Source organism: Mustela erminea, chromosome 6 (genome assembly GCF_009829155.1).
Source record: "Mustela erminea isolate mMusErm1 chromosome 6, mMusErm1.Pri, whole genome shotgun sequence".
Classification (NCBI taxonomy): domain Eukaryota; kingdom Metazoa; phylum Chordata; class Mammalia; order Carnivora; family Mustelidae; genus Mustela; species Mustela erminea.
Window position 1 is genome coordinate 122047026 of NC_045619.1, and position 27734 is coordinate 122074759.

The window sequence follows — 27734 nt, forward strand, 5'->3', positions numbered from 1 at the left end:
AAAGGTCATTCTTCTTAGGAGGAAAGGTGTGGAGAGAATAAGGTCAGTTTTGGCAATGATTTTAAAATCTATTAAGTAGTTCTCTGTGCACAGGAGTTCTTGCAGAAGTAAATAATAAAAGCCAACGTAAGGAGATTTTGTCTGGCAAGTTTCCAGGCAAAAAGATTTAAAAACTCTGCAACAGCAAGTGCTTTATTCTGCATTTATCTGGGTCACAGGGTGCCAGGAACTAAAGAATATGTTGGTCCTCCTGGCAGATGTTAGCTTCAGGACTAGGAAAAGGAAGACAGCTCTTGAGCTGTAACTTCCTAATGGTACACTGAGAATCCTAGAGAGATACAAGAAATGTTTTAGCGACCTGTCAGTCAACTTCCCTTGCAAAATTGGTCCCAGTTGCTGAAGTTTGAAGCAACCTAATAGCACATTACTCCAGGAAAGGTATCATCAATTACACAATGATTATGTTTTCATTTTCCCTTAAATTTCAGGAGACTTTGCCGTGCTCTTAAGCTCTGGCCTTCCTATTAAGATTGCCATCCTTATGAATTTTCTAAGTGCTCTCACCGCCTTCGTGGGACTCTACGTTGGTCTCTCAGTATCAGCTGATCCGTGTGTTCAAAACTGGATCTTAACAGTTACTGCGGGCATGTTCTTGTATTTATCCTTGGTGGAAATGGTAAGCTCTGTGGCTTTTCTATGTTGTGTTTCTAAACTCTGAAAATGTAAAACAGAGACAAAGCTATAAAATGGAAGGACAGATGAGAAAAGAGTATATTTAATAACATAAAAGACTAAGGAAATATTCTGTGTAATCCGAGAAAGTAAAGTTGTAGGCAGAAGAAACATAATTTGAGATACAGAAAATATTGACATCCTTTAAGCGAATTTAAGTGGAATGAGTGAAACCTGTCAAATTGCCAAAAAAGGTGATCATCAGTTCATTCTGCTCTGGTTTTGCATTTCTATAGGATACCTATCGTTCTAGCTGAAAAATGGAAAGTTCTGCAAAATAGCCACCTATTTTGTTTATGCACTGGGCAATAGTTCAACTGAACTTGTCATTAATAAGCTATTTGAATTCATTAACCAACTGTATTTTTTAAAATAATGATTTCATCTTTATTTCAGTTTTACTAGCCAAAGGGCTATCATGCTGGTGAAAACAGAAAGATGATTGCAAGGGGCCTCTCACATTACAACATTTATTTCCTAAAGATATCCTCCCTGACATGGCTGGGAACTCAGTTATCTCCTGTCTTCCTCTCTAATCTGATGAAGGAATATAAGCTGGGAATTTTACTTTTTTTTTTTTCCTCTTAAATTCTGGAATCTGAAAAATAAACCAGTCTTTTAAGGTCACCTTCTATTAGACTTGGTATGACTTGGATGTGTTGAGGTAGAAAGTCTGAATAACTATCCTTTCTCATACATTGGAATCACGCAAATAAAATAATATAAATGATTGAAAGAAATATTGGACAGTGAAGAGCAGTAGAAAGCCAGTCCAAATGGAAGTAAGATATGTGATTACATGTATCTTAGAGCAGAAAAGTAAAATAAGCAATTTTGAGGGTCATATGTGTAACAGGAAATGATGACTTGTGATATGGGAGAACCTTGCTATTGCCCCAGAAGTAAGTGAAGAGAAATGTTTCATGAGGAAAAAAATCGGAAAGGCAGGAACCTTTACTGAAACAACCAGGTAACAGTGAATTCTGGAGGTAGAATTCGATGAGGGGACTCTGGAAATTAACACAACCGTTTTAAACCCTGGTCTACATACTTTTGGCTTTTTGGTTGTTCTCTTAATTCTCATGAGATTCAGAGAGCTGAGGTGAATACCAAAAGGCACTTCCATGTTTAGAAATGTTCTTAGATATTATTTATGATACTCAGGGAATTTCCTAATCTTGATAGTAAAGACAATATTCAGGGGGCAAGTTCAACACAGCTCTTCTGAACCTGAATCCTCAAACCAAGGTCGGTTTCACAAAATTCTGTGAGGCTTCCAGTTTGAGCAATCTGGATTGCTAACCTCTCCTGGTGGCTTCAAAAGAACAGTGTCACTCATCACTGAATTGTGAGCTACCTTCTGTTTAAAATGTCTGTATGTCAGTCCTCCGATTCACTCCGAAGTCTCCTGATGTTCAGTTTTCTGCTTTCAAATTCCTTTCTCTTTATGACTCAGTTGGCAGGGGGTGGGGGGTGGGAGGGGCTGGGCAGTTGCTGTATTCTTTTAAAGTGTATTCTGTTTTTGTTTTTTTGTTTTTTAAGTCTGGATCTCTCTTTGATGATGATGGATGTCTATTTATCTAGTTAATGCTTTTTCTTTATTAGAGAGTCTGAGCTCCCAAAATGGACCTGAGGACATTATCAAGAACCATTTGCCAGGGAGAACCCTAAGCTAAATACGTCATTTTCCCCTCAGTGTTTCTCCCCCTGGCTTTGTAAGCGAAAGCAATTGCTTGTACGAAATGTGGCAGACATCCTATGAGATTCCAACTAGAATGAATCTTGACCTTGCTGTAAATTACTATTGGTTAAGGAAAAACTGGCATCCTGGCAAAAAGACAGGAAAGAAAATACTCTTGAGTTTCCCGGGGCTACTTCCTATAATCCAGGTCGCTTGCTCTCACGGCCTTTGGAGTAACTTCTAAATAAATGGGACTCTTTCACATAGCAACAACTTTAACTGTTGCTGTGCTCTGGGGCTCTGCCAGAGAAAATAGTCTTTTGTCATTGAAAGGGAAGAAAACAAGTCTTCAAAACTCTGTAAAACAGCAAAGAAAATAAATAACAGTAACAAAAGGGTAAGGGGGGGCAGGGGATACTTTCAAGCACTGGTTATTTACTAAATGCTGGAAATTTACCAGGCACCTTCTGAGCAGGGCTAATGTGAAAAGATTAGCTACATTTTTGCCTTGCTTGTTTGTTTCAAAGTAATTGGGCATGTTATTTCAAACTCCCAGAAGAAGAAGAAAAAAAAAATACTAGGAGCAAAAAACGAGGCCATTAGTAATGAAGTCAGCAAAGCAGAAAGGCTTCACTAGGGAAATCTGCCAGCCTGAATTCTCCAAAGTGGTATTGCCTTCTCCAAGCACACTAACTCTCAGAGGCATTGATTGGTTTCTAAAGAAAGTTAAGAATGAAGGAGGCCTGGGTGGCCAGAGGAAATTCATTCTCTTATAAAGATCAGTGTGCTACGATGGATTTGTCCCAAGCAGAGGCTAAGACAAAGGCGTATATGAAGGCAGTTCGCCCTGGGGGTGATCCCAGGGGCAAGAATGGAGGGCAGGTGGAAGGGGGCAGAAAATGATAGAAAATCAAGAAAACGGTGTGTCTTTGTTAAGTCGATCTCCACGCTGGGGGATCCACCACACAGGACCTTCTGGTGGAAGGTTCCCATCCCCGTTGTTCAGAGTTAGCTCCACAAACATACCCCCCCAACACACACACACCCCTTTCAGGTTACACATGCTTGAGCGCCAAGGGAGTTCCCACCGCAGTCCCACAGAGAAGCCCAAGGCCAGAGAAGGAGGAACACAGTGTGGGCTGAAGCAAACTTCTGTGCAAAGCTCATCAACACGCCCTTGGAAATGGTCTCTGCAGCAGTGGTTGGTTGTCGCAGGTGAAGAATACGAGGAGCTCCTTCAAGGACAGGAGCCAACCAAAAACTCAGGAAAAGACTCAGTGCATAATAGTTAGTGGAACACGCTCCAAACCCGGTGGTCTTGAGGCAATATTTGATATTCCACCATCTCTGTCCTGTAGCACCCAACTTTGATTCTCCTCACCTTCAGGCCACATTTTGGCAGACCCAGATTTCTCCCCTAGAAGGGAAACCACGTCTTCCCTGAGGGGTCTGCTTTGTCCTGGCCGGTTGACAGGAGGCGCACAAATGTACTTAAAGGTTCAAGTTCAATGGAAATGTTCCCTGGTGTATTTTCAAACACAATAGACCGTGATTGGACAGTGTTTTACTTTGCAGGAACAGGAAGCACAAATTCTACCAAAGGAAGAGCTGGCAAAGATGGTGTACCATTGTTTCATGATTTTCTCTCGTTTCTACCATCTCTATGATTCCCTTCTCTCTTCACTTTGCATTAATTTTCTGCTTCTTTTCTTCCTTTGTGAAGTGGAATGACATATCATTGATTTTAAATCTTTCCTTCTTTTCTAATCCAATCACTGAAAGCTATAAACTTCCCTCCCAGCACTACTTTGCTGGATCCCATGAATTTTAATCTGTTGTGTGTTCCACATGGATCCCTCTGAAATGTCTTTAAATGTCTCATGTAACTTTTTTCTTGTGGAAGGAGGGTGCCTAATTGCTCAATGTTTGTAACTTTTCTAGGTAGCTCTTAGTTATTTTAATTTCTTCATTGTCAGAGAATATACTCTGTATTATTTTAGTCCTTCCAAATATTTTAAAGCTGTTCTATGGTGCAGGGTGTGGTCCATCTTGGCAAATGCCCTCCTGCGTGTTTGGAAAGTCCGTGAATGCTGCATTTCTTGGGTGTAAAGTTCTGTGAATCTCCATTAAGTCAGGCTGCTCGATGGTTTTAGTTGTATTTTCACATTCCATACTGATCTTTTTCTCCACATGATCTGTTAATTATGAAGGAGTGATGCTGAAATATACACCTATGTTTGTGGGTCTACTTGTTTCTTTCTTGGTTTTGTTAATTTTGCTTCATGCAGTGTAAGCTCTGACAGTAGAGGCATGCATGTTTAGGGCTGTCCTGTCCTCTTGATTGAATTGATACTTCTATCATGCAGAAGGATCCCTCTTTACCTCTGAGAAAACTCTTTGTCTTGAAGCTTCCTTTGTATGTCATCGACAAATGGAATAGAGTAGAGGCACATCTGCTTTTCTATTTGCACAGAATATCCTGACCATTGCTTTGTCTTCCCCTGCCTATGGAAAGTAAGGGTGGAGGTCTTTTTTTGTAAGATTTTATTTATTTATTTGACAGAGATGGAGACCACAAGTAGGCAGAGAGGCAGGCAGAGAGGGAGAGGAGGAAGCAGGCTCTCTACTGAGCAGAGAGCCTGATGTGGGGCTTGATCCCAGGACCCTGCCATCATGACCTGTGCCGAAGGCAGAGGCTTTAACCCACTGAGCCACCCAGATGCCCCAGGTGTGAGATCTTGATAGAGTGTTTGAAATGTCATGTAATAGAAATGTCTGATACAGTTAACAATGCCTGGAATTGGGCGCCTGGGTGGCTCAGTGGGTTAAAGCCTCTGCCTTCGGCTCAGGTCATGATCCCAGGGTCCTGGGATCGAGGCCCGCATCGGGCTCTCTGCTCAGCTGGGAGCCTGCTTCCTCCTCTCTCTCTGCCCGCTTCTCTGCCTACTTGTGATCTCTGTCTGTTAAATAAATAAATAAATAAATAAAAATCTTTAAAAAAACAAAACAAAACAAAATGCCTGGAATTAATAGATTAGAATCCATTTATCTTGTCTATCTACTTCCTCCAAATTGTATTTAATAACTGGATCTATTGGCTTGGTATCTTTTTTGTACTCCCACGTTTGCTACGAAGATTTCATGAGACGTGTTCTGTAGAGAATGCTCCCCTCGCCAAGATATCCCTGTCCTCTTCTTGGGGACCTGTGACTATGTTATCTTACATATCAAAAGAGACTTTGAGGATGTGATTAAGGTTTAGGACTGTGAGATGGGGAGATTAGCCTGGATTATGTGAGCGGCCACGTTCTAATCCCATGAGCCCTTAAAAATGGGAAACCTTCCCCAGCTATAGTCAGAAAGAGATGTGATGGCGGAAGAAGGGTCAGAAAGATTTGGTTCTCTGACTGACGTGGTGGAGGAGAGGGGTCAAGAGTCAAGGAATCGCAGCCACCTCTAGAAGATGGAAAAAGCAAGGAAACAGATTCTCCCCAGGAACCTCCAAAAGAAACCCAGCTCTGCTGAAGCGTTGATTTTAGCCTCGTGGGACCCTTGCTGGATTTCTGACTTCTTGAACTATTAGATAACAGATTATATTGTTTTAAGCCACTAGAAAAATGGTAATTTGTTAACAGCAGCCAGAGAAAATGAACATATCCCTACTACTCCTCCCTAACTACTAACCCTGGTTTAGATGTGTTTGGGACCAGAGACCACTACATAGGACAGTCTCATTCTGCTTGCTAACTGCGAGTTCCTTCTAAGAAAATTCTCAGAACTAAAGGAGTCCAGAGGATTTCTCATATTCACCTTCCCTAAATTTACAAACTTTCTAAACTAGAAGGAAGAGACAGGCCCTGGAAGTATTATTTTTCAGAAGTTTGGATAGGAGAGACTTTATTTTTAATAAATATGATTTATTACTTAAAGAATAAATTAACTCATTTTAAGGAACAGAAGAGGTTATGGCAAGGGAAAGTTTACTTTGGATCAGAAACAAGTTTCAGACCTTTAGGCATTTTTCCTAAGGTTTTAGATCCTGCAAAACTGTTTCCATAACAACGAGCCCATAGAAACCTCAAGGGGCTGTCACCACAGATAGAATTAGAGATGTCCCTAGAATTGGTGGAACTGGACAGCTGCCCAGGACCCCAGTACATGAATAGCACCCATGCTGATAGTGCAGAAGCTATAACTCTGAGAGGTAGGTCGTAGAGAAAGAAGAGCACTGAGTTCACCAGTTCATGCCCAAACAAAATGAAACAAAATTCAGCTGCCCCTCCACGGACATCAAGGCCATCTAGTTGAGAATAGACCTTCTTTCCAGCCCCCTCCTCAGCCTGTCTCCCTGACTACGTAGTTCTTCTGGATCTCTTTCTCTCCCTTCTCTGCTTTTTTGTTGGTTTGTTCATTCGAAGGGATGCTCTTCTAAAATATCTCTTCCTCTTCCAGATGATTACAGATGTTCCTTCCATCTTGATTTCATTTACGTAATAGGGAGTGGAAACTACAAGGTTGAGGGGCAGTCAGAGTATCTCACGTATCTGTTCCCTCTAAGAAGGGTCTCCTTGAAGTAGTAGCACAGCCAGACTTTTGCCTGGACCATTTTCCAATGTCCAGATAATGTTCCTTGAGCGAAAGGCAGGGTAAGAGTATTTGGATTTCGACCTTAAGATCCTCTGCTTTGAAAATAAATCCACACACACAAAAGTAAGATCTGTGTATAAAAAGGATTATCAGCAGTCAGATGATGAACATGCATTGGCTTCTCGATGTTTATTTTAATTCAGTGAATTTAATAGCTTCTGGATAGTGGATTGGGCGAAAATAACATAAATTGACAAAACAGCTGAATTTCTAGTGAGGCTTCTCAGTTTTTCATAACCGCATGACTACAGAATTAAACTAAAATAGAATTTCCTGCTTTTAGGATATTGATCCTATTTGCATTTCTCTGTTATTGTTTATTTCCAATTTATTGATTTTGATGGACTCGTGCTTTCTCAGAGAAAGCTGGATTCGTCCAATGCAATTCATTCAATCATCACCAAGTTTGTTCTGGTAAAGTCACCAAGTTGGTTCCAGTAAAAACCTTTTCTCCCTCCCAAAAACTTGTAAGCTACCTCTTCTTTGAAGTTTGACAATACCCAGGTGTGATATCCTTTAAAAAAATATGCATCGATAAAAGGAGACATTTTATTTGAAAGACATACAAAATAACCTTAATATACATATTTGCTTTCAACAAATATTGTACTTCAAATCAAAGAGTGCAACTCACATTATTTAAAATGCTCTTCTTCTATAGAAAAAATGAAAGAATTTGAAAACAATTTCAGGCAGCAAAATTAACATGAATTAATATGCACATGATTTAATATGCACAATTACTTCACAAAAGCAAGAAGTATGAATCATTATTATCAACAATTTTGAAAGATTTTTATTCTCTTTCTCTATAAATCAGTCAAACTCTATGCTTAGAGATTTTCTACTGAGAAAATGACTGATAAACCCAATTTTGATAAATGTTGTGCTCTGTGATTTTAAAAAATTGACCACCAGAAACATTTGTATTTTTCTGCCCCTTGTATTTTTTTTTTGCTTCTAGCCAGCCTCTCGACATGTAAATACATCTTCCAAAGTAATCCATTTCTTAAGAAAATATGCGAGACGACCATTGACTCTCTTTTCTGAGTTATACAATATACAAGAATTTGTCTAACAGAATCACTTCCCCTAAGGAAAAAAATGGAGACGTGAACTATTAAATAAAGGTTAAAAGAGGTAATATATTTGTCTCTCTGAATCATATGTGGTCTTTGTCTTACAACTCAGTTTTTGAAGGAGGAGATTTATTTTCTAATGTAAACTGCTTCATAAATTCCCTTAGGAAGGTAAGATCGGGAAATTAGAAGTCTATAGTATCCTGTGTTTGAATTTAAAAAAAAAAAAATTTTGTTTACTTATTTGTCAGAGAGATAGAACACAAGTGGGGAGAGCGACAGGCAAGGGGAGAAGCAGGCTCCCTGCTGAGCCGAGAGCCCAATGTGGGTCTTGATTCCAGGACCCTGGGATTATGAACTGAGCTGAAGGCAGATACTTAACCCACTGAGCCCCCCAGACATCCCTGTGTTTGAATTTTTAAAGAAAATACCTAATGTTGAATTTTTTAAAATAACCTTAAGATAAGCCCCGTCTTTGGTACTTTCACCTGGGTGAACCCCGTGAAAGCTGTAGTCCTTGCTTTCTTGCTTGCAAAAGAAAATTGAAACTGCTGTATTAAGATGTTTTGTGAAGAGAGCTACTAATTTAAAAAGACTTGAATTGGAAACAGGACGTGTGTCAGTGGGAACAAATCTCCAATTTTAGGATATTGTGGCGTCAACATGGTGATCTGTGTTCAGGGTGTTACTATTAGTAATCAAATATGATGCTGAAATCGAATGCACTTCTCTTTTTTGTCATGTAGAATCTGTGAATTTTATTTCAAAACAATATTATTATTCCACAACTGTTTTTACCCCCATGGAATTTTTAATTCTGTTAAAATGAACATACAATGTTCTATCAGTTTCCAACGTACAATAGAGTGATTTAACAATTCTGTATGTCACCCAGTGCTCACCTTGATAAGTGTGATTTTTAATTCCCCTGGCCTATTTCACCCATCCCCTCCAGTAACTGTTGGTTTGTTCTCTCTGTTTCAGAGTCTGGTTTTTTCTTTGTCTCTCTCTTTTTTTGTTGTTGTTCATTTGCTTTGTTTCTTAAATGTCACATATGAGTGAAATCATATGGTATTTGTCTCTGGCTGATTTATTTCACTCAGCATTATACCCTCCACAATCCATCCATGGTGCTGGAAATGGCAAGATTTCATCTGTTCTATGGCTGAGTGATATTCCATTGTATGCATATACCACATCTTCTTTATCCATTCATCTTTGGATGGACGAGTTGTAAATAATACTGCAATAAACATAGGGGTGCATATATCTTTTCAAATTAGTGTTTTCATATTCTTTGGGTAAATACCCAGGAGTGGAATTACTGGATCATATGGTCATTCTATTTTTAAATTTTTGAGGAATTTCCATACTGTCTTTCATAGTGGCTGCAATAGTTTGCATTTCCACCATCACAAGGGATTCTTTTTCTTCACATCCTTACCAACAATTGTTGTTTCTTGTGTTTTTTATTTTAGTCATTCTGACAGGTGTGAGATGATACCTCACTGTGGTTTTGATTTGCATTTCCCTGGTAGTTAGTGGCATTGAGCATCTTTTCATGTGTTTGTTGGCCATCTGGATGTCTTCTTCAGAAAAATGATGGTTCATGTCTTCTGCCCATAAAACAGAACATACTTCTAACCTCCTTTATACTGCTGTCAAAAGAAATGACAGAGAAAATGAATTCAATAAAACAAAAGAGAAAATATATCATAGACAAAAGGGTAGATTAGGTTGGAAACCATTCCTAAACTTTTATTGAATTTAAGTCTTAGGAGATTGTTAGAGGCAAGAATTGATAAAATATTTTTCAGCAAATATTCCAAAGAAAATTTTCACCTTCCAGAATATTGAAGAAAGAGAAATCCAGAAGAGACTTTCTGAGATTTTATAGTTGGTAAAACCTCTTTCTGTGGAGAGGCAACCTTCCCCAGCCAATCTGCAGCCAGGGAATCAGCCAGATTCCTTCAAGGAAAGGAGACATAGACTTCCCTCCATCATGTAATGGCCGATAATCATAAAGAAATTCAAAGTAGTCCACACTGTAGACTATGAAAAAAAAAGGATTCTAATCCTCTAAAAATGGATTATTTCATGAGTTAATTTCTTGATCCGTTTGGGCTGCTATAATTAAAAAAAAAAAAAAAACAAAACCCTAGACTGGGTGGCTTGAACAAACATTTCTTCTCACAGTTCTGGAGCCTGGTAAATCCAAGATCCTGGGTGCTGGCAGATTTGGTATATGGTGAGGACCTGCTTCCTGGTTTGCGCATGTCTGTCCTGCTGTGTCCTCACATGGCAGAGTACAGGGAGAGGAAAGGTCTCTCAGAATTCTGTTAAGTATATTCACATTGTAGTACAACCTTCATTCATAGAACACTTTTCGCCTTCCCAAGCTGAAACTCCATACCCATTAAACAAACACTAACACCTGATTATCTCTGCCCCTATTCTCTAGCAACCACCTGTTGACTTTCTGTCTCTATGAATCGGACTATTCTAGGTACCTCATTTGATTGGATTCATACAGTATTGGGCTTTTTGTGACTGGTTTATTTTACTCAGCATGAGATCATCAAGGTTGATCGTTGTCAGCATGTGTCAGAATTTCTTTCCTTTTTAATGCTGAACAATATTCTATTGTATGTTCACACAACATTTGGCTTATGCCTTTATCCATCAATGGACATTGAGTTGCTTTCTTGGCTACTGTGACTAATGCTGCTGTGAATGTGGGTGTACAAATAGATCTTGAAGTCCCTGCTTTCAATTCTTTGATGTATATATCCAGAAGCGGAGTTGCTGAATCATATGGTAATTCTAACTTTAATTATTTGTTTTCCATAGTGACTGCATCATTTTACCCTCCCAGTATCTCTGTAGCTTCAGCAACACTTGTTGTATTCTGTCATTTTTAAAATAACCATACCAGTGGATGCAAAGTGGTATCTCATTGTTTTCGTTTGTATTTCCTGAATGAGTAGCGATGTTCTTTAGCATCAATTCATGTACTTATTGGCCATTTTTGTATTTTCTTTTGAAAAAATATGTATTCAAGTCCTTTGATCATTTTGTTTAGATTTTTGTGTGAGTGTGAGTTGTAGGAGTTCTTTACTTATTTTAGATATTAACCTCTTAGCGGATGTGTGATTCACAGATAACTTCCTCCTATTCCATGTGTTGCCTTTTCACTCTGTTTATAATGTCCTTGGATGCATGAAAGTTTTTCGTGTTGGTAAAATCAAATTTAAGCTATTTTTTCTAATATTTTCTTCCCTAAGCTTCTAATGACATATCCAAGAAATCATTGCCAAATCCAATGTTATGGAGATTTCTGCACGTTTTCTTCTAAAGGTTTTATAGTTTTAGGTCTTAGATTTAGGTCTTTGATCCATATTGAGTGAATTTTTGTATATGGTACAAGGTAAGAATCCAATTTCATTCTCTTATATGTGGATACCCAGGTTTCCAATTCCTTACATTGAAGGGCTGTTCTTTCCTTTACTGGATTGTCTCTCAGCAGTCTTGTCAAAATCAATTGCCTGTATTTGCAAGAACTCATTTCTGGGCTCTTTATTGTATTCCATTGGTCTGTATGTCTGTCTTTATGCCAGGACCACACTCTTAATTATTGTAGTTTTGCGATTAATTTTGAAACCAGAAAATGTGAGACCTTGAACTTTGTTCTTTTTCAAGATTGTTTTGGCCATTGAGGGTCCCTTAAGATTTTTTAAAATTAATTTTAAGATAGATTTTTCCATTTCTGTAAAAAAATCATTAAGAATTTGATAGGAATTGTAATAAATGTGTAGATCACTTTACCTAGTATTGCTATCCAAACAATATTAAGTCTTCTAATCCATGAACATGGGATGTATTTCCCTTTATTTATACCTTTTTGATTAAGTTAATTTGTAACTATTTTATTCTTTTTGATGTTATTGCAGATGAAATAGTTGTCTTAATATCCTTCCTTCTCAAAGTGTTCGTTATTTTTGATAGAAACACAACAGATTTTTGTGCTGATGTGTATCATACAACTGCTAAATTTTTAATCATGTTTTAATATCTCAGAAATAAAAAAGGTATTGGCACTGTGTAACAAAGTTTTATTTATCAGAAGGACATGTTTTATAAGCAGTAATTTTTAAAAGATTTTATTTATTTATTTATTCATTTATTTGACACACAGAGAGAGATCACAAGTAGACAGAAAGAGAGGGGGAAGCAGGCTCCCTGCTGAGCAGAGAGCCCAATGCAGTGCTGGATCCCAGGACCCTGAGATCATGACCTGAACTGAAAGCAGAGGCTCAACCCACTGAACCACCCAGGTGCCCCTATAATCAGAAATTTTTAAATATAATACTATAGTGAATACAGTTTTTTAAATAAAGATATTTATAAGTCAGAAGATATCCATCATTAATCACATGAGGTCATTTCTCTTGTTTTTTTTTTTTTTTAACTCACTAGAAACAGAAATCTGCCTCAATTTTATCCATGTTTTTCTCTTTTTCCTCAATTATTGTTATATGAATAGGTAAACATGCATTGATGAGAATATGTAAATAGAAGAAATCTTCATTTTTTTTCTGAAAGTTAGAAGGGAGGATGTTAAATTCTTATTGAAGACTGTATGACAAATTTGATCCTTACATGATTTTTCCTTTAGTAGAGCAACTTCCTTGTCAAACTTATGAAGTCCATGAGAGTGAATGCCAGATACAATCTTGTTTACTCATTAGGACTAACATAGGTTGTTTACAATTCAGTTCATCTAATGGTTATTGAATGCATGAGATGATCACTGCTATGAAGAAATAGCTTATATATGGCTGAATGCTGTCAACAACCTGGGAGAAAAACAAAAAGGTCATGTGATTGTTTCTGTGGTTGAATACTTACTAAAACAAGTAAGTTGGTCAGCTGACAGAAGAGAGAAGAAAGACAAACAAAAATCAGTCTATCTATTTTTATTGGGTATATAAAGGCCAACAGCCTTTCTAATTTATCAATTTTTCAGCAAGTTGTGATCTCATGGATGACTTCCTCAGAAAATTTTCTTGGAGACAGAGTATGTATAAAGGATCATATCGACTGAGTGTTTAGTTTTGCAAACACTGGGTGAACTTGTGGGTGTCATTAAGAACCGTAATAAACCTATCTACCTATCTATTTAATGGAAGAACTCCTACACGTCTCTTTGTAATCATTTCTAGATAACATTTTATTAATTAATAATTACCAAATAACCCTTCAAAATCAAAAGAAAGTAACAAAAAAAAACTCTTCAAGATCAAAAGAAAAATTGCTTGCCTTATTCACATTATAAATATGCGGATGAGTGAATATGCAAAGATCATTTTTTTTCCTCATGCATTTGATGATATACAGATGTTCCAGTGCCTCTTTGTAGCAATAATGATCATTTGAAAAAAACCCTAGATATAGTAGTGGTATAAGACTGTGGAAAATATTTGGCAAAAAAAAAAATCCTTCTGTCCTGAGTATAAATAGAAGACTTTGAAATGACACTATCTAGTTTGACCTAAGCCACTAAATAGTCCAGTAACTCAAAATATGCTTTAGTTTTTCCTTCTTTTCCTTTTTTTTCTATTTTTAGATTAATAAGAATGTGTGGGTAGAACAGAAGAAATATAAAATGATCCATAACCATTATAATTCTTTTCCCAGTGGGCCTATACTTCCTTCTAAGAGTGTTTCTTTAATTTATCTAGTGACAGGGGTGCCTGGATGGTAGATAGGTTTATTATGGTCAGTTAAGCATCTGACTTTGGCTCAGATCATGGTCTCAGGTCCTGGGACTGAGCCCTGCTTTGAGCTCCCTGTTCAGTGGGGAGTTGGCTTCTCCTTCTGTCCCTCCCCATATCGTGCTCTCTCTCTCTCAAATAAATAAAACCTTTAAAAAATTTATCTGGTGACTTAGATAATCAGCTTTTTTTTTTTTTTTTTTTTTTTTTGGTCTGTACTATCTGCAACAGTGGTCACTCCCCACGTATGGCTGTCTCATCAAGCACTTGAAGTGTGTTAGTGTACTGGGAAATGGATTTTCTTTTAATTAAAAAACTTTATTTCTTTTAGAGCAGTTGGAGGTTCATGACAAAATTGAGTAGAAAGTACAGAGAGTTCCCAAATAACATCTGACCTATACATGCATACCTTCCCCCACTCTCAGCATCCCACACCACAGAGGTACATTTATGATAATAGATGAAACTACATTGACATGTTATTATCACCCAAAGTCTGTAATTTACATTTGGATTCATGTGTGGTGGTGTATATTCCATGGGTTTTGACAAATAACAAATGACCCTTATAATATCATATAGAATATTTCCCCGCCCTAAAAATCCTCTGTATTCTGCCTCTTCATCCCTCCCTTTCCTTGAAACCACTAATCTTTTTTTTTAATCTCTGTACTTTTGCCTTTTCCAAATATAATGTAGTTGAAATCATACAATATGTACATTTTGAAACTGGCTTCTTTCACTTAGTACTATATTTTAAGTTTCCTCCAGGTTATTCCCTGGCTTCATACCTCATTTCTTTTTAGCACTAAATAATATTGTCTGGATGTACCACAGTGCATGTATCCATTCTCCTACCAAGAACATCTTGGTTGCTTCCAGGTTTTGGCAACTATGAATAAAGCTGCTATAAATATCCATGTGCAGGTTTTTGTATGAACCTAAGTTTTCTGTATACTTAGGAAGATACCAAAGAGTGTAATCATTGAGTCATATGATAAGAATATGTCTAATTTTATAATAGATTTCCAAGGTGATTGTACCATTTTGCATTCCCATCAGTAGTAAATGAGAGTTCCTATTGCTCCAGATCCTTGACAGCATTTAGTGTTGTCAATGTTTGGATTTTGGCCATGCTAGTAGTTGTGTAGTGATATCTCATTGCTGTTTTCCCTTGAAATTTTCTAGTGACATATGATGTTGAACACCTTTTCATGTGCTCATTTGCCATCTGTGTACCTTCCCTGGGGAAGTGTCTGTCTATTCAGGTCTTTTAATCATTTTTATAAAAAACCGGGTTGTTTCTTATTTATGTGTTTTAAGAGTTCTTTGTGTGTTTTGGATAGTAGTCTTTTATCAGATGTGTCTTCTGCAAAAAAGTGTTTCCAGTTTCTGGTTTATCTTTTTATTTTCTTGACATTGTCTTTCACAGAGAAGAAAATTTAATTTTAATGAAATCAACTTATCAATTATTTCTTTCATGAATCATGTCTCTGGTATAATATTTAAGAAGGCATCACTCTACCCAAGGTCATCTATGTTTTCTCCTTTGTTATCTTCTAGGAGTTTCATGGTTTTGTGTTTTCCATTTAGACCTATAAGTCATCTTGACTTAATTTTTGTGAAGGGTGGAAGTTCTGCATACAGAGTCATTATAGAGTTTTTTATTTTTTCACGTGTGGCTGTCTGATAATTCTAACACCATTTGTTCACAAGACTATATTTGTTCCATTTTATTATTTTTGCTCCTTTGTCAAAGACTCGTTGACTATATTTATGTGGTTCTATTTCTGGCCTCTTTATTCTCTTCCATTGATCTGTTTTTCTATTCTTTCACCAGTTCCACACTGTTGTGATAGTTTTTATAGTAAGTCTGAAGACGGATAGTGTCAACTCTCCAACTTCATTCTTCTTGAATATTATGGTGGCCATTCTGGGTCTCTTGCCTCTTCATATAAATTCTGGAATCAGTTTGTCAATATCCATGCAATAGTTTGCTGAGATTTTGAATGGGATTGTGTTGAATCTATAGTAAGAACTGACATCTTGACAATATTGAGTTTTCCTGCCCAGGGACATGGGATATCTCTAGATTTATTTAGTTTGTCCTTGATGTCTTTTACTAGAATTTTATACTTTTCCTCAAATAGATTTATACATAGGTATCGCACTATTTTTGGTACTAATATAAATGGTATTGAGTTTTTAATTCAAATTCCACTTGTTCATTTTCTTCATGTGTAAGAATTGACTTTTGTGTAGTAACATTGTATCATGCAACCTTGCAATATGCACTTATTCTAGGAGGGTTTTTTTTAAATGATTCTTTTAGATTTTATACCTAGATGGCATTTTGGGGGTATTCTTTTCTTTGCTTTTATTCTCTTATTGCACTCACTAGGAATCCCAATCGGATGTTAAAAAAAAAAAGGGGGTAGGAGGGAATGCTCTTACTTTGTCCCTTATCTTAGCAGTAAATTTTCTGCATGATGTTACCTGTAGGGTTTTTTTTTTTTTTAGATGTTCATTATGATTTTGAGGAGGTTCCTCTCTTTTCCTAATTTGCTGGGAGTTTTTATCATGAATAGATGTTCAATTTTGCCAATGCTTTTAATGCATCTATTGATACCTTCTTAACCTGTTGATGTTGCAATGTAGATCACAGTAATTGATCGTGGAATGTTGAACCAACCTTGTATAATTGAATAAATCCCACTTGATTGTGGTGTATAATTCTTTTTATATATTGTTGGGTTCAATTTTCTAATATTTTGTTGAGAAGTTTTGCATCTCTGTTCATAAGAAGTATTGCCCTATAGTTGTTCTGTGATGTCATTAGTTTCCATATTAAGATATTGCTAATCTCATAGAATGTGTTGGGAAGTATTCCCTCTGCTTCTATCTTCCAGAAAAGGTTGTAAAGAATTGGTATGATTTCTTCCTTAAATGTTTGGTTGAATTCACTGGTGAATAACCTTTTGGAAGATTATTAATTATTGATTCAATTTTTAAAATAGATATAGGCCTATTCGAATTGTGTATTTCTTTTTGTGTGAGTTTTGGCAGCTATGTTTTTCAAGGAATTGGTGTATTTCCTCTAGATGATCAAACTTGTGGATATTGAGGTATTCATAACATTCCTTTATTATGCTTTTATTACCCTTGGTATTTGTAGTGATATCTCTTTGATTTCTGATATTAGCAATGTGTGTTTTCTTTTTTTTTTTTTTTCCTTAGACTGTGTAGAGGCTTACTGATTTTGTTGACCTTTTCACAGAAACAACTTTTGGTTTTGCTGATTTTCTCTACTCATTTCCTATTCTCAATTTTATTGATATCTACTCTAATGTTGTTATTTGCTTTTTTTCCTCTTTACTTTGGATTTAACTTGCTATTCTTCTAGTGTCCTAAATTAGAAGTCTGCATGATTGATTTTAGATTTTTGCTCTTTTCTAATCTATGCATTCAATGCTACAATTTTGCTTTACACACTTCTTTTGCTCTGAGCCCCACAAATTTTGACAACTTGTATTTCTTTTTTCTTTTAGTTCAAATACTTTAAAATTTTTCTTGAGATTTCTTTATTGACCTTTGTGTTATTTAGAATTATGTTATTTAATTTCCATGCATTTGGGGATTATTCAGCTAGTTTTCTGTCACTGATTTCTTGTTTAATTCCATTGTTAGCTGAAGTAGACATTGTATGATTTCTATTCTTTAAAATTTATTATGATGTGTTTAATGGCTGAGAATGTGAACTATCTTGGTGAATATTCCATGTGAGCTTGCAAAAATATATGTATTCTTCTGTCATTGGATGAAGTAGTTTACAGATGTCAATAATATCCAGTGGATTGGTGATCTTTAGTTCAACTGTGATCTTAACGATTTTCTCTTGCTGGATCTGCCCATTTCTGAGAGAGTGATGTTAAAGTCTCCAATCGAACAGTGGATCCTTCTCTTTCTCTTTGCTGTTCTGTCCATTTTGTTTCACATATTTTAATACCCTGTTGTTAGGTACACACATAATAAGGATTGGTCTTTTTGGAGTATTGAGTCTTTTTTCTTTATCTAATGGCCATCTTTATACTTGACACCATTCTTTGCTCTGAAGTCTGCTCTGTTTGAAATTAACATAGGTATTTTGCTTTCTTTTAGTTAGTGTAATGTTATATATCTTGCATCCCTTTATTTTTTAATCTGTATGTGTCTTTATATTTAAAGTGGACTTCTTGTAGACAGCATATGGTTGGGTCTTATTTTTGATCCATTCTGAAAATCCCTGTCTTTTTTCAGTGTATTTATCCCACTGGCATTTAGAGTGATTATTGGTATAGTTGGATTAATAGCTACCGTATTCTTTACTGTTTTCTATTTGTTACCTATTATTCTTTGTTTCTACTTTTGTCTTCAACACTTTTTCTGCCTTGTGATTTTAGCTGAACATTTTATACAATTCCATTTTGACTCACTTATTATCACCTTAATTATATTTATTTTCTAGTATTTTAAGTGGTTACATTTATTTATTTATACATTTACAAGTAATCCAGTTCCACTCTCAACACTACTTCATGGGTAATAGAAGTACCTTATAATATTGTGGGGGTTGTTTGGTTGGTTGTTTTTAAATATTTTATTTATTTATTTGTCAGAAAGAGAGAGAGTGTGTGTGTACAAACAGGCAGAGGTAGAGAGAGAAGCAGGATCCCTGCTGAGCAAGGAGCCCAATGTGAGACTCGATCCCAGGACTCTGGGAATCATGACCTGAGTGGAAGGCAGCCACTCAATTGACTGAGCCACCAGGTGTCCCTGGGTATTGTATTTTGAGGGTTGTTGTTGGTTTGTTTGTTTTTTTGTTTTTGTTTTTGTTTTTAGTCTTTCTTCTCTCTGGTTTTCAATTTTAGAAGTTTCTACTGTCATATCTTCAGACTCAGAGTTTTTCCTCAGCCATGTGCAATCTACCAACGAGCCCTTTATTCTTCATTTTTCTTGCAGCACCTTTTATCTCTGACATCTCTTCTTTATTCTTTCTTAGAATTTCCATCTCTCTGTTAATATTATTTTTGATTGTTTATGTTGTCTCCTTTTCCCATTAAAGCCTTTACCATATCATAGTCTTGTTTTGTTTTGTCTTTTTAAGCTCCTGGCCTGATAATGCCAACTTTCCTGCTGTATCTGACTCTGGTTCTGATGGTTGTTCAGTCTCTTCAAACTGTGTTTTTTGGTTTTCATGTAATTCGTGTTACTTTTGTTGAAAGGAAGACATAATGTTCTGGGTAAAAGGAACTGTGGCAAATAGTCCTTTAATAATACTGGAGTAAGGTATGGGGCGAGGGGAAGCATTATATAGGTCTTTGATTGGGTCTTGGTATTGTGGTGAGCTGGTGCTCCCAGATGGTGAACTTCTTGTCTCCTCCCTCTTTAGATGGAAGAGAATGGCAAGAGGGGGGGTGAAATCGAGCATTTCTCTTTAGCAGGTAGGATAATAAAACTCTAATAAAACCCCAAAAGGTTAGGCTCTGATAAAATAGTTTCTCTTAAGAGAAGTCCTTGTTAAGATCAGAATTCTCTGGCATATTTCAAAATAGCTCCTTTATCTTCCTCCTGATAAAAGCATGAAGGGATTTTCCTCCCAATACTCCCTGTGAGAATTCAGTAGAGCTCTTGGCAGAAAAATTCCACAGAAGTGAGGATTAAGACTTAAGGTTGGGTCCCCCTAGATTTTTTTACTTTTAGGCTTATCTACACTGAATCTAGTAATTTGTCCATTACAGTTTATTTCTCTGCCCTGGCACTGGTTTCTGGTTATAGGTTTCTGCTCAGGTAAACTGGATTCTCTATATACACTCTTCTTTCTCTCCAATGTTTGGGGCAGCCATTTGATCTCGCTTTTCTGTCATATCTGAGGAGAGTTGTTGATTTTTCAGTTTCTTCATCTTTTTTACTTGTTGCTGGGTGAATTGATGACTTTTAATCTTCTATGACATACCAGAAACCAGAAGTTTTGTTATTAAATTTTTAAGTGTATAGTTTGCATATGCAAACAGATAGTTGCAGATCTGCAAGCCAAATCATGACTTTCACTAACAAATTTCCATCTTATTCTCAGATGTGGGTCTTCTGCAAGGACACAATTAAACTCATTACAGATGTGACAGTAAGAGAAGACCCACATCTGAGAATTTGTGCCCCTAGAGAGATTAAGCTTTACTAGGACAGCCTACAAAATAAGTTTCTGAGATTTTCTCTCATCATATTTCTAGGAACAAGAATGGCTCCTCTTAGCAAATGCAAATGGATACATAACTCAGTGTGCACAAAGGATTTTAGGAATCTTCTGAAAAGAAGACGGTATAAGTCAGTTATCAAGGGAGCTTCACGAATGGAGGAGCAAATCATTTCTCTTGAAAGTTGATAATGCCAAAAACTATGCATTCCTGAGAGAGGAAAAATATATGAATGATAATCTTACCTGCAATGGAGACATCCACCGAATGTCTTCAGCAAGTGAATGTTGAATATTTATATTTAAATTGTAAATTTTTCATGGTGAAAGGACTTAGGGTTTGTTTGTTTGTTTTTAGTGTTTATAAGAAGCATCAGATACAGAACTTTGTCAGTATGTACATTTATGAGAGATCTTTAACACCAACAAGAAACCAGTTTCAGATTACAGATGAAAGTAGACAGAGAAGGCTTTGCATGGCAAGATTCTGAAGCTTAGATGTGTAAGGAGAAACCAAAAACCTAAGTTCTAGAGAATGTTTTATAGATCATCTTCCTTTGAGATGTCTTCACTAGTATATAATTAATTGCATAGCACAAGACATTAGAATTTATCCAGTTTCTTTCCTGATGGGTTCTAACACTCTCCATGAGCATTGCTTTTAAAACTTCAGCTTGACTATGAATACAGTTATGGGAACTGCCTCGAATATACGTTATTTACTTAATATCACTTTCTTAAATGTTCAGAAATTCTAATTACCGGTTGGCTGTAATACCTACATCTGCAGACAAGTCAGTCACTGCGTAGACTTGGTGCGTCTCAGGGAATTTCTCTTCTGTGTCTGATTCAGATTAAAACAATGGCATGATAAAGGACTATCTTTTAGTTAAAGATTTTCTTTTTTTTTCTTTTTTTCTCCACTCTCATTCTTTTTTTTTTTTTTTTTTTTTGCCAGAAAATTATAATTCCTTGACTGCCATGTTTAGGCATCCACTGACTTGAGTTGGGGAACTTGCTAAACATTGCAGGTAAAAAAGAAAATTATTTTCTACCTCAAGGCTTCCAAGTTTCTGGCAGAAATCTAAAAAATATATATCTCTTGGCTCTATCTCTGGCAAAGGGTTTTGCTAACATTTCTCTTTTTTCCTGACCTTTTTCTTCAGTTAACATACTCTATCCATCATTTCACCCCCTCTAGTCTTAGGGTATAAATCAAGATCTATAAAATTGTTCAATAAAATAATTTAATTGCCCAGGAGGTAAAGGAGGTTTTCCTCTCTTGAAATCCAGGGGAAAAATGGGGGCAATAAAACTGACATCTGGAATTTCTTTAAGAGAAAAAAACAAACTATATACCCTTGAAAATTAGTTCATATGGATCTTTATTTTCCTTCAAAATTTACTTACTGAAATGATAAAAAAAAATGTGGGTAGATTCAAAGGAAGTGAAATGCTGTAATCAGACATGGTTGAGATTTGACATTTTACATTTGTATCTTTTGGAAAGACTTTTTGTAAGACTCTCTGGTATTTTGGTGTATATCCAAGAGATATTATGATTTATATGTTCATCCATAATCATTCAAAAAAAGAGCCAAGTATTGTCTCAAAAGCAGGCTTAGCTAGATTTTCTTACCAAGCCCATTTGTGTACAGACATGAGAAGTTCAGATAGACCACCCAAATTAAGATGATCCATGTCAGAATGAGACTCTCCCTAAACTTTTTTTTTTTGAAATGCTGATTTTCATCGTTTGTCCATTTTTATAGGCTCCCAAAGCTAGTCTTTTTTTAAATAGCTTTTTCAAGTACACATTGTTTGCCTTAAAAACAGAATCAATAGCATGATGTCTTTTTATAACAAAACCAGCATGCTATCTATATGTTGCAGAATATATTTTCATTATGTTTTCATTACATGCAGTGACTTTTATGTCTATTTGAACATTGTTAGCTTTGATATTTCCACTTTTTTCTAATTAGGGGGAAACGTGTTGGTCATAATAGAGATGAATTTCAGGCAGAGAGCTGGTCTTTATAGTTCTTTAGAAGGTGGAAGAGGGACAGTAAAGTATCTCCCAAACCGAGAAAGCATGGTGAGAGCAGAAAATGAAGCAGACCACTCCATATAGTTTACACAGAATTTTATTCAGGATAATTTACTGATGGGGGCGGGGGTGGGCAGGCAGTCATACATGGCAGCAGCATAGTTATTCTTTGCAAAATCCAGACCTTAGTGTAGACCTTAGTACACCAGTTATATAGAGGGAAAACACAGAAGTTCATTGTCATGAGATCAAAGTGTTCACATGCACTTCCAAGGGCTTGCATGCCCCTAACTGACACCTAAGCTTTAATTAGATCTTGGGCATCACCTGTGCATCAGGAAGGAGAAAGACTATGTTATCTCTAACAGAATCATGGGAAATCAAAACAAGCTTCCCCCAATCTCAGCCTCAGTGGGCATGTCTAGGGCATGTATATTAATCTCCAAGAGGGCCAGAACAGATAGCCCTAAGAGTGCTCACTGAACAAACATGAACACCGTGGAGCGCCAAAGATGGAGTCGGTGTTTTCTGCATTCCTGCGGTCCTCTACAGTAACGAGATGAGCTGGCTTCTTGTCCTCATTCTGATGTCACATCTATGTGACTGAGTAAGTTATTATCCTCCTTGAGCCATTGTTTCCTCCTAAATAAAAGGAGTTTAATAATTTAGTAGGGGGCGCCTGGGTGGCTCAGTGGGTTAAGCCGCTGCCTTCGGCTCAGGTCATGATCTCAGGGTCCTGGGATCGAGTCCCGCATCGGGTTCTCTGCTCCGCAGGGAGCCTGCTTCCTCCTCTCTCTCTCTGCCTGCCTCTCTGCCTACTTGTGATCTCTCTGTGTCAAATGAATAAATAAAATCTTTAAACAAATAAAAAATAAAAAATAATTTAGTAGGAAAGGAGGGTGCAGGATTTAAGATAGGGCATGACAAAATGGATGTCAATGAAAGTCAGTGCCGTATACAACCTTCAACCAGAGCATCCTGAAGGAGTTCAAGGAAAAGATGAGCTGCTAGAAGTCCCATCTACATGGATGGCGAGTTCGTAGATGCAGCCATTTTGATTAAAAAGTAAAAAGCAGGGACCCTGATGCAAAACTTTCCAGAAGATATTGCATTCATGTGACTAGTGGCTCCTGGAGCTGTAAAAATCCTCATGGTGTTTCCTTGTGGATAATGCCATTTATGTACTCAGAGTCAAGGATTCTTGGTTTTCTTACTGGGGGTGGGGACACTGACAGAGCCTGGAAACTCTTCTAAACACATTTATTCAATTTTATTGTGTGTCACACACTATAAGCCAGTAGCTGGTCTATAAACTTAGGCTGGTTTGAAAAACAATAGGTCCAAAAATTATTTTTAAAAATTGTGGCATTTGGGGATTTAGTTGAGACAGAAACTGATGGAGATTATGAAGGAAGTCCCAAGACGCCAATTTAATCTCTGCAGTTTTGTACCTTAAACATTTTTGCTATTAAATCTAGCTGATTAAGACCTACATCTTTCCAACCAAAGACCCTGAATAGATGTTTGCAGCAAAGATGGAACTTCAAAAATGAGCTTTCTAAAATGTAGGTTAAGACATAGGTGATTTGAAAATGCATCTCAAGTTCTATGTTTGGAACTAGAACTGTTTTCACCAGCATGCTTTGTATCTTGGCTGAAGTATTTTCTCAACAATATACTAAAAAAACCCATGATGGTTCATTCAATTATTCATATTATAGGAGTATTTGCCAAAAAAAAATCTTTCTAGAAATTACCTCTACTTCATCAGAGAGGAACAACAGTCAGATGGCACCAGACGTAGTAGACATAAGACAAGTTGTTAATTCATCCACATCTTGAGGATGAATATTAATTACCTTCTTGAAAAACAAGGAGAAGGAATTACACAATGTCTTAGTATATTTGGAAGTAAGGTTAATCAAAGTTTGAGCCTTTTTGTGACAAGAGATGGCATAATTATGTCTCACAGATGGTCTGAGAGACAAATTATTGAGATAGAAGGAAACTGGTCACCTATGTTGTCTGGCTTTGAAGTAAACACTTGGAAATTGCTTACAAACTCCTGAGAATCAGCTGTCTTGGAACCTCCAGTGCATGTATCTTGTTAATCCCTCAAGAGAACCATCAATTGCCAGCCCTTTGGGAATGCTCTATGGATTTTCAAAATGTCATTTTAAATTTATAATAGATAATGAACCATACATACATACTTTTTACTATAAAGTAGTATGGGTAAGCTTATGTTTAAACATGGCAGAAAAAGACCAAAAGGACACATAATCTGTTTAAGGTCATCCCCCCAGGACAGCATTTCTGGATCCTACTTAACCTTTTGGTCCACTGCTCCATGTGAGGGTGTGAGATAGCAGATCACAATAACCCTCATCCTCATCCTGTCAATTTCTCTAATTAAAATGGAGAAACAACCATCTCAAGCATACCCAAAGAGAGCATTCAGGACGCTCTTGGACAGGTATTAAGAAAAAACAAGTCTACCTTGTTTTTTATTGCCATAAATCTAAGACCCTTGCATATTTTACAAGTTTTCAACTTGTAAGTTTTAAACCTTTTTCTTGCTGTAAATACCCTGGTAGTTCTCAAACAGAGGTGATTGTTTTTTAACCCCCTGGGGAACTTGGGACAACATCTGGAGACATTTGTGGTTGTCACAACTGGAGTCAGAGGTAACAGCTGACATCCATCAGGTAGAAGCCAGGGATGCTGCTGAACATCCTTTAACGCACATAAGAGCCCCCTTAACAAAGAATTATCCAACCCCAAATGTCAATAATGTCATGGTCCAGTGAGGTTTTCCCTCGACGTTGACTTAAGCCGGTTTCCCAATGGAAATGACTATGTCATGCAAGAGATACGTCACTCTCTCCTTTACATAATGAGGGATTCAAAGGAATATGGGACAGAACCATAGCGGGGATGAAAGCTACAGCATAGGGAATATGGTCACTGGCATTCTCGCCTTGTAAGGTAGACCATCGCTACATCTGTGGTGAGCACAGTAGAACATACAGAGATGTGAAATCACTATGTTGTACACTCAAAACTAAGGTAATAATGTGTGTCAAGTGCACTTCAATTAAAAAAAAAAATGAGTCGTGGAACACGACACCAAAAACTAATGATATACTGTATGGTGACTAACATAATGAAAAAAAATTAAAAATAAATAAATATAAAGAGATTAAAAAAAAAAAAAAAAAGGAACACATTGAGCTGCTTTTCCCCCAGACTCTCATGAGAACATTTTCTTCCACGTGGTGTTAAAGCCATTCCACTAAAAAAACAGCTGCCACTTGCCTCTCTGAGAGTAAAATACAGCTTTAGGGCATGATGTCTTTATTGTTCTGAAGGTCAGGAAGACCTTGGTGATCTCTTTGAAAGGAAACAAATATGTGCTTCGTAACAACCAGTACATCTAGCGGCTTCATAAACCTAGAAGAAGAGTCAAAAATAATACTTTATTATCTATTTCACATTTAAGCACTCTCAGAAAACCAAAGTAAGAAGGATTGGGTCTGCTTTAGGCTGATAACTATGTCATTTTAAGACTTCTGGCAATGCTACGATCCTTCTAACCACAGCTGAATGACTTAATTTATCTTACACTTTTAAGTTTTGGTCAAGAGTAGGTATCAAGCATTTTGTAACTGTTTTGGGAATTTGAAAGGTTATTAAGTTCTGAATAACAGAGTCTCTCATGTTTTCCCACCAAACTTTTCCCAGCAGTGAGTATATCTGGATCTTATTCTGGTTTTTTATTCTTTTTTTAGCTTCCTGAAATGACTCATGTTCAAACACGGCGACCCTGGTTGATGTTTCTCCTGCAGAACTTGGGGCTGACCGTAGGTTGGCTTTCTCTCTTACTGTTGGCTATATATGAACAAAATATTAAAATATAAGCTGAGAGTCTCAAAATCCTTCAAAAATGAATTTATACAGCCTCATTTTGTTTCTTTCCTTATACTCCAGAGTGGCTTGTAAATTAAGCATTTTTATCTTCCAGAAAGGCTATGTGTCTTTTAGTTCATTAACTTATTAATTTTATGATGCACTTTTGTTTTGGGATATAAATGTCAGGTTGTCCTCAACTGAAATTTTGGTGTCAGTGCCCAGCACCATGATGGAACGCCTCTCTTTTTTTTTTTTTTTTAGTAATTAGCCAATTCTAAATTAATGCTGGTAAACTTTCAAACAATATTGTTTTGCCAACAAAGAATGTTTGCAGTATTTGAAGTGGACGAACGCCTGCTGAGATCAAGTCTGGCTGCAACTTCTTTGATGTCAATAATATGCTTCTGCTTGCAAGACATTAAACCATAAGCAAAATAAATTACAAACAAATGTAATAAAGTCTAGTGTTGATGTGATGATTTGTGTGACCTTCTGTTACTGGGTGTCGGAATCTGAGTCAGTTCTTGCAAAACCGAAATAATGCGGTTCACCTGGAAGCATTATTCACTGGCTCATAAATGCATATAAATCAGCAAACTCCGGAACCCTAAAGGATTATAGATCAGCATTCTAGCTAACCACCAAATGAAATCTGTTCTAGGTAAGGAGAAATGGAAACAAAAAGGGAGGTGAAGAATTTTTTTAAGTCATAAAATTGGAGTTGGGCAGTAAGTCAATGCATAAACTCTCACAGATTTAACAGACTGTGCCTATGGATAAAATATTACTGATGATGCAATATAGTTTATATTGCATAAATCAATGCATAAACTCTCCCATAAATCAATTTATGCATAAATCAATGCATAAACGCTCACAGATTTAACAGCTATATGCCTATGGATATAATATTACTGATGATGCAATATAGTTTATATTTTTTTGAGGAAACCTAAACATCATTTCAGTAGGTAAGTTCTGGAAATGTGTAAGCCGCATTACAGATAACCCAGCAAAATTATGAAAATAGAAAATAACCCTGGCTTTAGTTATTTTTCTTGGAAAACAGAGGCCTAATATTTTTCTTATTTTTTTAATGATATCTCTTGACAAGGAAAAAAGCCCATTTTCCTGCCAAAATGCCTCATGGTACTCAATCAAATACATCTCTTCTGCTTCTTTCTTACCGGTAGGCAGATAACCCTTGCCATGTCCCACCGAAGCCCCAGGTCTTTTAACCGGTTTATTTGATTTCAAAATGAGACTGGTTTCTTCTTCAGTGGTCTTGAGAGCTTGATTTAAGGGGACCTCATGATAAAGTGCAGTAGTTCAGAGACGTTGGCCTACATGGGCATCAGCCAGAGGATGTATCCAAACACAGAACATCCGTCTCTGTCCCCAGAGTTTCTGATCCTGAATGTCTGGGCAGATTTTGAGACTCTGATCTTGAACGACCTCCAGGTGATACCCATGCTGCTGGTAACCACACCCCACCCCCACCCCACCCTGTTTGACCTCCGCTGGTGGGGTAGAAGTCTGCACACCTGGCTTCAAGAAAGAGCAGGAACACAGCCCTGTTGCCCAAGAGCTGTGTGATTCTGGTTAAGCTGATTAACGCTGCAAACCTCAC

General features: G+C 36.9%; 1 protein-coding gene across 1 annotated transcript in view; it reads left to right on the top strand.

Annotated features, from left to right (window-relative positions):
- SLC39A12 (solute carrier family 39 member 12) overlaps positions 1–26561 on the top strand; it is a 79924-nt gene extending 53363 nt beyond the window's left edge. Inside the window, exons 14-15 of the mRNA XM_032349535.1 lie at positions 489–676; positions 25984–26561. Coding sequence (XP_032205426.1) covers positions 489–676; positions 25984–26112 — 317 coding nt within the window. The 3' untranslated portion in view covers positions 26113–26561. The remainder of the gene's footprint in view (positions 1–488; positions 677–25983) is intronic.
- Positions 26562–27734: the final 1173 nt, after the last annotated feature.